Source organism: Falco punctatus (assembly GCF_963210335.1).
Source record: "Falco punctatus genome assembly, chromosome: 17".
Classification (NCBI taxonomy): domain Eukaryota; kingdom Metazoa; phylum Chordata; class Aves; order Falconiformes; family Falconidae; genus Falco; species Falco punctatus.
This window is the reverse complement of record NC_137597.1, coordinates 4,042,824-4,054,041: the sequence shown is the minus strand read 5'-3', so window position 1 is coordinate 4,054,041 and position 11,218 is coordinate 4,042,824. Positions and strand designations below refer to the sequence as shown.

Here is an 11,218-nt window from a genome sequence, read left to right as displayed (position 1 = left end):
GTGCTTAAACCATCAACCCTTCTCAATCCCGTTGCCCTTGTCATACAAAGTTAGCCGAGCCCCTAATCCAGCCTCCCCCCGCGCTCCCTCGACGAGGCCGAAGGGTATAAAACCTCCCTGGCACGCGGGCACCGCCAGCCCTCGACACGGAGCAGGGGTAGCGCACCACCTCCTGTCCCCTCGGGATTTACCATTCTTAATTTATTTTTTGGATTGGGGGGTGGGAATTTTTCCACATTGGGGGGCGGGGGCTTTCCTTTATTTTTTTTTTTATTATTTTTTTTTTTTAATTTGGGGTTAAAGCAAAACTCATTACAAAACCAAAGCATTTGATTTTTAACAAACTTTTAAAAGCAAAGCAACTGCCGTAACCTCGGCAGGATGAACGGGACGGAAGGTATCAATTTTTATGTGCCTATGTCCAACAAGACAGGGGTGGTGCGAAGCCCCTTTGAGTACCCCCAGTACTACCTAGCCGAGCCCTGGAAATACCGCATCGTGTGTTGCTACATCTTCTTCCTCATCTCCACGGGTTTGCCCATCAACCTCCTCACCCTCCTGGTCACCTTCAAACACAAGAAGCTCCGGCAGCCACTCAACTACATCTTGGTCAACTTGGCGGTGGCTGACCTCTTCATGGCTTGTTTTGGCTTCACCGTCACCTTCTACACTGCCTGGAACGGCTACTTCATCTTCGGCCCCATTGGCTGTGCCGTGGAGGGCTTCTTCGCCACGCTGGGAGGTAAGGGCTGCAGGGTGGGAGCTTGGTCCGTGCTTCTTCAAGGCTCTGGGAGCCCAGTTCCTTCCCTTCATCATGCCAGCAGGACAACTGCGATGCGCAGAGCATCTCACCCATCTCGCACACTGCTGCCGCCTCTCGGCTCGTTGCATGGGGCAGAGCTCGCCATGCAAGGTGCTGCTTCCCTGCCGCTTAAAGACAGGGATAAACCCAGAAATTTATGCAAGTTGGGTCTTGATACCAAGAAGCATCCATCTCATGGCTAGCTGGGCTGCTGCAAGGAACTGAACCCCCAGGGAGAGATCCTTGTTCGCAGGATCAGAACTGGGGTCATCCGGCTGCACTGGTCAGCGTGCATCCAGGGGGTCTCACGCCAAGGTTGCGGGGCTATCAGAGACCTGCCGGGGATGACCACATCGTGTCCCTGAATTAAGGTCAAACATCTTTGCCAAAAGGCTTCCCTTTTTGGGAAAAGGTGAAGCATTGAGAGGGGTTTAGAGGGGGAAGAGATATCCCTCGGGAGAGAGACCACTCAGGAGAGGGACCCCATAGAAGAGGTACAGGCGTGGAGAGGATGAGTTCAAGATAAGGAGAAGCTTCCCTAGGGGCAAAGGGAAGACGCAGCAGCTCCTAAGGAGAAGAGAAGAGCAGCAGCACGGAGGGGAAGGAGGATTCAGGGTTGCACAGAGCTGGGGTAACCAGGCCCGCGCTTTGCAGCAATTTCTCAGCTCTGTCCCAGTTGCACCTGATTTGGGTGCCCTTGGGAGCTTCCTTATTTCATTTCTCAGGGACACGGGAGCCGCTAACGCTTCACCCCGCAGAAAGCCCCCATGCGAAACAGGGAAAATTCATTTTGCACCCCATGCCCACGCAGCCAGCCGGGCCCACACGACACCTCGTGATGCATCTGACAACTGTTAATCCTTGTTGTAGAGATCCATAAGCACCACAAGGACGTCCCTATTTTTCCCCTTAAATGGGGCAATTTCCTGCAATGACGCTGATCTGGGGGAAAATAAAAAAGAAAAAAAAATAATTCTGCCAAGGAAAAGGAGAACTAAACGTCCTGATCCAAGCCAAGGACCAAGGAAGGGCTTGGTCTTGGGGTCTTGAAGATCATATGAGACTGCACCATTTCTGCTTGAGTGAGCCGGTGGGCTTTCAGGCAGCATTATTTGCCCTTCCAATGTTTGTATCTAGTAAAGAACAAGGAGGCTCCTGTTTGCAGGGAAGGAAGTTTGATGGGAAGCAGTCACCGTGCGAGCAGCGGGTCTCCAGCGAATCCTAGCACAGGGTGTAGTTATCAGCAGATTATCACAGCTGGGGGCATTAGCAGGCTTACAGCACCGACTAAACGCTCCCAATCCCCTGAAGTTTAATTATCCCTTATAAATACATGTGCACGCATGCCCACCCACACTGCCTCCCCCACACGCCTCCCCCTGGATCCAGCACTGGCGGAAGACTCATGAAATACACATTTAAAAGCATCAACAGGTTTGGACGCATCTGGCATCTTTGTCGGAAATTGTGCTTCCTTGCGCCGAGGTGGAATTCACCCCCCTTGATTTTTAAATTATTTACAAAAACCCGTGATGCTCCCCTCCTCCATCACCAGCATCCCACTGCGGCACAGACACTCCCCTCAGCTCCCAGACCTTTTGCACATTCCAGCTGGGAGATTTTCAGTTATTGAGTAGGATGCTGGTTATCCCTCACCGATCCCCATCTCCTCAGCTCCCTCTGCTCTTCGCTGCAACCACAAGACCACGAAGGGAAGACCAAACCCAGAGGAGCTCTTACCACCACCATACGCTCTCTTTTTCTCTCCCTCCCTCAGGCCAAGTTGCCCTGTGGTCCCTGGTTGTCTTGGCGATCGAGCGCTACATCGTGGTCTGCAAGCCCATGGGGAACTTTCGCTTCTCTGCAAGCCATGCCATGATGGGCATCGCTTTTACCTGGGTAATGGCCTTCTCCTGTGCCGCTCCACCCCTCTTTGGCTGGTCCAGGTGAGTCCAAGGATGCTCAGCGGCAGCCCCAGCTGCTGGGCAAGCACCCCGGTGGGACAGGACATGAAATTCCCCCAGGCTCCACCTGAGAGGGGCAATGGGGCAAGTCAGAACAGGAATGGGACCTCAGCTGTCAGTCTTGGTGTCCCCTAACCACAGGCAGCCAGAGGCTCAGCACCTCCAGCTGCAGTTGCCCTTCGTGCTCCCTGTATGTTCTGCTGAGAAAGACACTTCGATGGGCACAACTTGTCTCACCCATGCTGCAAAGAGCCCATCTCTCTCTGCAGACCATAAAGAGCATTTGGACAACCAGACCAGCAGGCAAGGCTGCTCAGGGGAGGTGAAACGCCGTGCTGATGTGCTTCCACCCCAGCACCGCTCCTGGGAGCCCTGCAGCACCTTTCCTAGCACAGCCCCACTCTCCCCGTGAGCCTGTCTGTCCTGCTTCTGGCACCACAGCACATTTCAGCTCCCACCGGCAAACGCGTGGCTCAGGCACAGCAACCCCTCAGTCCCTGTCCCTACTCCAGCCCCATAACCCCTGAGGAGCACCGTGCAGCCACACACTGCCACTTACCTCTGTGTGGGGCGAGGGGCAGAGCCTGAGGGATGAGAGAGCGAAGACTTCGGGATTTGGGGGTGAAACAGAGACAACGCTGGGTGTTTGAGCCACACGCTGCTCACTAGGCTCCATCGAGTGTGTCCTCCAGGCAGCTGAAGCCCACGTCTGGCTCTCGCGTGCACCCACATCCCCAGCCAGGAGCTGATGCAGCAGCCAAAGGCCACCCGGAGCATAAGGGAGGAGCTGAGGAGATGGAGGTGATCTCACTAATGCTGCAGCTCCAGCCCCTCCTGACACCCCCCTGCCCTGTGGGGTTATAGCAAGGCCCCACCAGCCCTTCGAGCACATGCAGAAGGTGGCTTGGGGGCAGCAAAGTCCCTTCAGTGTCCACCTGCAATGAGGCATAGCCAGATGGTCCCTCTCCAGCCTTGAGCTGGGATCCCTGCCCAGGCAGCCGGTCCTTGGCTCCGAAGCAGACCTGCGCTGCATCCCTTTGAGCCAGGGCCCCTCCAAACCCAGGCTGCGCATCCCTCCACCCTGTGCAGCAGCAGGGACAAAGCCCTCAAGAACTTGGACCCACCAAGCTGGCAACTCATCCCCGCTCGGCATCCCTCCATCGGCAGAGGGAGAGCAGGTGGCTCCTGGCAGGCAAGTGCTCAGCCACGTAGGAAGGAAATAAATAGCCCGTTCCCCGTGGGAGGGAGAGAGCATCACAACAAACTGATGCTACGTGCCCAAGGGCAACACGTCGGCACGGCTCGTGCTGGCCCCAAAGGAGCCGTGCGCGGCAGAGCCAGCGAGGCTGGGTGCACGGGGCACAGGGGAGAGCCCAGGGACAAGCTCACCCAAAACACACATGCTGCTCTTCAAGCATCCCCCATCCCTAAGAAATTCGGTCCCCAGGTTGAGCCCCTCCTGTTGCCCCCGGGAAGGTCCTGCTGAAGATCCTAACCTTTCTCACTGGCAGATACATGCCGGAGGGGATGCAGTGTTCCTGCGGCCCCGACTACTACACCCACAACCCCGATTACCACAACGAGTCCTACGTCCTCTACATGTTTGTCATCCACTTCATCATCCCGGTCATCGTCATTTTCTTCTCCTACGGGCGCCTCATTTGCAAAGTCCGAGAGGTAACTTTGGGAGGGGATGAATGGGGACCGACCGGGTGGGCAGCTCGGGCAGGAAAGGGGAGGTGGTCCAAGGGTGGAAAGCTGCGGGGTGCCCCTCACCACCACCCCGTTTGCAGGCAGCTGCCCAGCAGCAGGAATCAGCCACGACACAGAAGGCCGAGAAGGAGGTGACACGGATGGTGATCCTCATGGTGCTGGGGTTTATGCTGGCCTGGACACCCTACGCCGTGGTGGCATTCTGGATCTTCACCAACAAGGGAGCAGACTTCACCGCCACGCTCATGTCAGTGCCTGCCTTCTTCTCCAAGAGCTCCTCTCTCTACAACCCCATCATCTACGTCCTCATGAACAAACAGGTGAGATGCCCCGTGTTGCGCAGGGTGAGCCTCTCCCTTGGCTCCCCAGCACATCTGGGGTCACTGCAGGCACCTTGCTGTCTCCCAGAAGAGGATGAATCTCAGCCTGGAGGGGGGCAGCAAGCTCAGGGCCGCTGGGGTCTCAGCACATCCCTGCTGGCCCCTGATGCCATTGTTCTCCATTTCTCTCCCCTCTTCAGTTCCGTAATTGCATGATCACCACAATCTGCTGTGGCAAGAACCCCTTTGGGGATGAAGACGTCTCCTCCACCGTATCCCAGAGCAAGACCGAGGTCTCCTCCATCTCCTCCAGCCAAGTATCACCTGCATAGACCATGGACAGTTTGAACTGGGGTATCCTCCTGAGCTCGGGGACCGAGACAGACACCCACACACCTACAGTCTCATTCCACACAGTCACTCCCTTGCGCACACCAACACCTCCCCAGCACGAGAAGTTAGCTGTGCACATACTGCAGTAGCTTCCCCACCACGCACAGGGCCCCAGGCATGTCGCTGGGACATCCCCGCGCCCACTGGTGCAGACACGGCACACTGAGCCCTTCCACACTGACGCAGCCCCTTGCAGGGGAGCCCAGGTCCATCCCCCAGCTCCCAGGAGCTGGTCAGATTTTGGGGACTGTCCCTACCCACCCCAAGCACCAGCAAACCCCCCGTGCTTTGTTCACATCATGTTAAAACATCAGTGGCCAGTCGAAAACCCCAAACTGCAATATTTTCCTCCCCGCTGCCCTGAAACACGCTCCCTGCTAGCATCCCCTTTCCCTGGCGCTCAAGGGAGTGTTGCAGAAGCATTCGGTCCTCATTTGGAAAAAAACTAAGCATCCTGACAAAGCACCATTGCAAAAAGCCCAGAAGCAGGAACCCGTGGCTGGAGTGGTCCCGGCTGCCCCTCACCAGCACCCGAGCCTGGGGCTTGCCGGAGCTGCGCACCCCAGTGCCGGCACAGCCGATGGAAATCGATACCCGTAGTCTTTATAAATCAATATAACAAATGGAGCTGTGAGCGGGCTTCGCTTCAAGCCTGACTCCCTGTATCCCCAAGACAACACTGTAGATATATTTTTTTGTCTTGGAACCTGTAAATATTTGCTCACATACTTTGAAGTCTCTATTTTTCTCAGCCCTTTCCTTTCTCCTCCTCCTCCCTACTCCAAGGCAGAGAAACTGTCTTTCACGTCTGCTCCTGCCAGCTGGACACGTACGGCCAACCTTGGAGGGTGGGACTGGTACCCGAGCACTTTCCTGTACATATTTTATAAATAAATAATACCGTGTCAGCACAAGGACTTCTACAGTCAAGAAGCAGGCATTAAAAAATAAGAAATAAACAGAAGCAGCAGAGAAAAAAAAATACAGACGCTCAGTCCTTGTCCTTTGTCTTGGGCTGCGCTGACAAGGTGCTGGTGTCCAGCTGAGCCAACTCGATGCTGCTGTCGGAGGCACAAGCCCAAAGCTGTCCCCAAAGCCATGGGAAGGGGGATACGTGCATTAAACCAGCCTGGATCACAGAGGGGAGAGCAGTGACAATCCCCAGCAAGGTGACAGCCCCATTAGCCGGAGCACCGAAGGGTTTTAGAGGCAAACTGACACACAGACAGGGCACAGGGCAGCCGGTGTCACCGCTTGTACCACGGCCCTTGCTGCCCAGCCTACCCCCAGCCATCATTTTTTTTGTCCTTCAATATTTAAGTATCCCCCACGTAGCCTTAAATAAAGATTCAGCAGAGAGCTTTTTGCAGAGTTCAAGTTCCCCTCCCCGCGAGGCCCTTTGAGTCAGCATCGTTAAGGAATTGGCAGAGTCAGGGAAAAATTGTTCCCTGTGTCAGTGAATTTGTTACCGAGCTGGCTGGAGAGCGATCCCAAGCGCATTCCCTGGGATCTCGCCCCGCCACCCTCCCCGCTCAGCCCATGCCCCCTGTCAGGCATTTTTCCTCCTTTTTTGGTCCAAAGCAACCAAAAATGGTGGGAAACCCAAGGCTCATCCCGGGATGGAAACGCAGGAATAGAAACCACCTTTCCCCGAACCATCCTGGGGAGGGGGGCAGGATGCTGCCCCCAGCCCCAGCTCTCCAGGCACCCTCCTGCCTCTGCACCCACCAAGACTGCGCCCGCATCCATCCAAACCCTGAGGTCCTGGCTGGGGTCACCACAGGAGCAGGTCTCAGCACCACTCCTGCACCAGCAGCTGCACTGAATAATTCATGGCCCACTCCCCGGTCTGGTCTCGGGAGCCTCCTTTTCCTCGCCTACAAAGCAACAAGGCCATTTCCTTTTGTTCTTTGAAGCGAGGGAGAAGCAGAGGAGCGGAGGCACCGGGGCGCTTTTATAGCGAGTGATTGAACGCACCACGTGCCAAGGAGCCCTCCTCGGCATCGCTTATCTCACCCCCTAGACTTTGGAGTGCAATAAATTACGGGAACACAACCCTCCATAACCACACGTCCCAATCCGAGCGCGGTGCCTGGCTGTGTAATCCCCCACACTTTTTTTTTTTTTTTTTTTTTACTTTTTTTTTTAAATGCTGCAGTTATAGTTGAGGGCTGCTCGCCTTTTGTTGCCGTGCAGCGCTGCTGGGAGAATTCACAACGATGCAGCAGACCCTGGAGGGAGATAACACCCCGTGACCCCTAACAGGGAGCTCCGGCAAGCTGAGGACCACCTTGGGGCTTTGCAGCTGAATTTCCCACGGGTGTGAGAGGGATGGAGCTGAGCACCCCGGCCCCACGGTGCTGCGGCACGCTGGGCAGCCGCAGATACTGGCAGCAGCGCCAGCAGCGATGCCTTCTGGCCACCCCACTCGTGCTCACTGCTGCGCCAGATGTGTCACTGCCCATGACACCGTGGCAGATGAGCAAAATCATCTGTTTGCAAAGCCAGTGGAGGTTACGGGCACCTGGCTTGCCCCTGCAGCCCCGGGGATGTTTTGCAAAGGGAATTGTCTCCAGCAGAATAGTTTTACCTCCTTGATGTGTCTACCCCGCTGCAAGAAGCCCTCTCCAGGTGGATGCTGCCTGGACAGGCTGCGTGCCCACGGTGTCCTGAGCGTGTCTGCTGATGCTCTTGGAGGTGCAGCTCCAAGTCATCCACGATGCAAAGGAGAAGCTGCTTTATTTGGAGTAGAGGCTGCAGGTGGGAATAAGATAAACCCACCCCAAGAGAGCAAACTCCCTGCTTCTGCCTTCAGCCCCTCTCCACCCCTCAGAGGGGGTCCCGCAGCAGCAGCTCACCAATCCTTGAAAATATCCCTACAAAAAATTAAAGCATCCAAGTTGCAGCACTTGGTTTCTCCAAAACCGTAGGGGAGGAGTGCAGCAGCCAGGCAACCTGCAGCCAAAAGCTAAAACCTCACCCAGCCCTCACTGATCCAACCTTTCTCTAGCAGAAACATCTCCTTGAAGGGTTTTTCTTCTTTGTCATGTCCCCCCCCCCTTGTTTTAAACACTGGTTTTTGGAGATATGAAGTCATAATTTTCTTGCAACTGCCTGCCAGGCCATGCTCCCCTCATTTTTCAAATCCAGGGGCTTTTAAAGATGTTCTTTATCGATCCAACACTTATTTATATGCGAACAATAGGAGAAGATGGTTAGTTCAGTTATTAAATTTAGAGCGCTGACAAAAGCAATCAGAAGATATATCACTTAATAGGAGATTAAGAGGGAAGCAGCAGGAGCCCAGATTCCTGACCCAGTGTTTCAGATTGTTTTATACACGTGTACCTAGGCATTTATCACTAACTGATTTTGCAACAGCTCATCTAATCTCAGTTCCAAAGGCTTTTGTGCGGGCTGCAAAGGGGATTATCCTGTCCAGGGGCATCTCCCAGCAGAGGGAAGCCCAGGGCTGGGGGCTGCAGCCAAACTGGGGAGTACGATGGGCAAGGGAAGAGCTTGAGCTGGGTCTCCCCATCCTCAGCGAGGCAGAGCCTGGGCACCAGCTGCTTGCCACCCCTGGTGTGAGGAAGGCATGCCCAGGCTCTTCCTCAGCTCAGCCTGCGGTGTCTGCATGGCCCAGGTCCCTGCGGCAAGCTGAGGGGCTGCGCAGGATTTGACCTGTCCCCATCCCAGAAAGCCAGTGCCACATGTGTCGCTCCTCACCCTCTCTGCCAGGATCGTGGCGAGCTGTCACCGCTGCTGGTGCGAGTAAATCAATATTTCCCATAATTTGGAAAGGCAGACACATGGGAACCCAATTTCAAGATCCCTCAGCTCATTTTCACACAGTTAAGCTTTAATCCACCTTCATTATCTTTCCTTTTCACTAAAGCTCCTCATATTACAAGGACAAGGCATCCAGTGACAATTACTTGTTTTTTAAAATTTTATGAACTTCGTTTATGGATTGGATCTGGGCACAGCGGGCCAGCTTGGCATATCTATGAAATAACCCAGGTTATTTAATTGAATGATTAAGTAATAAAGTTAAATAAGTTCAATAATAAAGCTACCCTTCTTCCAGAGCCCTTGGGCAACCTACACCCTCCCCCACCTGCACTAGCTCTAAGGAACTGGGAGATGCCCAAACCCAGTCCCAAGGTCTTACCTTTGGGAAACAAACAAACAAACAAAAAAAAAAACCCCACAACACAACCCAACAAAAACACATTCAGGAGTTTTCTTTCCACTTTCCCATAAATACATTGGTATTTTCAGCCACTTCTTGCTTGCCATCAGCAAAGATCATTCCAGCATCACTCATTCATAGCAGATAATTGTACACAGAGCAGGTACTGGCACCTTCTCCAGCACCACTGGCCTGAGGTTGCTCAGCAGCCCCTAGCTGCTACCACCTAAAATTCACATGCAATTGAGGAAAGCAGCCAGCCAGCCAGGAAGCCCAGACAGCTGGAACTGCGGGCCCAAAGGGCATTTCAGTGTCTAATTCTTATCCCCACTGCAGCTGGGATCGCTCCTCCTTACCCGAGTATTGCCATCATCTGTTTTAGGAAAACTGCAGTAATTGGCTCAATTCATTTTAAATCAGTTATCGTTTGTGCAAGCAGCAGTCAGGGGAAAAGCAGCTTGCAGTTAATGACATCCCTAATTTGGAGACATCCGCAGGGATGAGGAGGGAGATGTCAGCAAGGGGCCGTGCCCTGGTCCTTGCCCTGCAGCGGCTGTGCGCGACCCCTGAAGCTGCGGGGCACAGACTGAGATTCTGCACCGAGACACTGAGACGGGCGCGGGGTGCAAGGCTGCAAGGTTTGAGATGGAGCCCTGGCCTGGTGCTGTGCCGTACAGCACTCATCCTGCCCCAGGGCTGATCCCCTTCAGGCTGGGACATTGCTTTCTGGGGTTTCTCCTGGGATGTATTTATCATGTCTGAGCGCAGCAGCAGCAGCCAGGATGCCGAAGGGTATGGCTCCGACCATTTGTCTCTGCCAAAGGAAAAACACCTCCTTGTCCGGCTGCTCCAGCAGCTCTGGAAACAACAAGATTAAAAATTCCCTCCTTCCCTCTCTGCCATCACACTCACAGCGCTAGGGGGTCCAAATCCCACCCCAACCCCTCTCTGGAGCACACAGACCCTGGTGCCATGGGAGGAAACTGTCCCTCAGTGGAAAAGCTGGGGGGGTTACAGCTTAGGAGAGACCAAGATTTCCCCTGCCAGTGCCAGGGGTACATTGCACAGCCCCAACAGCCACCCCTCCATGAGGCTAAACCCAGGGAGACCCAGGCAGTGTTTGCAACCCCCAGGAGGGTGCACGAGCACCCACATTTGTGCCACTTCCCGGCACGGACACCCCCAGCCTGTGCAAAGACTCCTTGAATCCATCACCGCTGCCTGTGTCACATTAGCAGCAATAAAAAGATTCAAACAGCAATTCCTTACTTTTATGAACAAATGGCCCTGGATGGATGATTCAGGCAGCATTCAATTCCCAGCAAGAAAGTGTCAGCAAAACCCAGCCTCTTTCATGTAGGTGGATAACTGCAAATAAAAGTAGGGAATTATTAGCACTTAATACTTGGTGGGTTTTTTTACTCCCTAGTGCTCTTCTCCGGTAGATGCCAAGCACTTTAAATAAATTAACAGGCAGGGGGGCCCTTGCTGAGGGGAGAGGCACAGACTGCAGCGATGGCTCCAGACATTGAGACCATCCCCATCCCGCTGTCAGGGCTCTCCTCCAGCCTCCCTTTCCTCCTCCCATCTTCTCCCCCTCCCCCCATCCCTCCCCTCCCCACCCCTGCCCTCCCATTCACAGCTCCCGTGGGAGCCTGGGGTCCCCTCAGTGGCACAAGCCCCCAGCCCCAGGGGGGTCAGGGCAGCTTCTCCATGAAGCTGGGGCTGCTGGTGGCTGTGAACGGCCACGGGGGGACATGCGCCAGCCTCCTCCAGACTCGATTTCTCCTTCATCGAGATCGCCTATATTTTTCTTGTTCATCAGACTGACAAA

At 54.5% G+C, this 11,218-nt stretch overlaps 1 protein-coding gene across 1 annotated transcript; it reads left to right on the top strand.

Annotated features, from left to right (window-relative positions):
- Positions 1-72: 72 nt before the first annotated feature.
- Positions 73-10,997, top strand: LOC308054358 (green-sensitive opsin). The gene is made up of 5 exons (XM_080366991.1): positions 73-742; positions 2,580-2,748; positions 4,278-4,443; positions 4,560-4,799; positions 5,000-10,997. The coding sequence occupies exons 1-5, from the start codon at positions 382-384 to the stop codon at positions 5,129-5,131; spliced, it is 1,068 nt and encodes a 355-aa protein (XP_080223117.1). The 5' UTR covers positions 73-381; the 3' UTR covers positions 5,132-10,997.
- The last annotated feature ends 221 nt before the right edge of the window (positions 10,998-11,218 follow it).

Bases quoted from the DNA above. Each gene is read 5' to 3' on its own strand.
- LOC308054358 (XM_080366991.1), top strand. From the start codon at position 382: ATGAACGGGACGGAAGGTATCAATTTTTATGTGCCTATGTCCAACAAG. The intron at 743-2,579 runs GTAAGGGCTGCA...TCCCTCCCTCAG, and splicing joins CTTCTTCGCCACGCTGGGAG to GCCAAGTTGCCCTGTGGTCC. The intron at 2,749-4,277 runs GTGAGTCCAAGG...TCTCACTGGCAG, and splicing joins CCCCTCTTTGGCTGGTCCAG to ATACATGCCGGAGGGGATGC.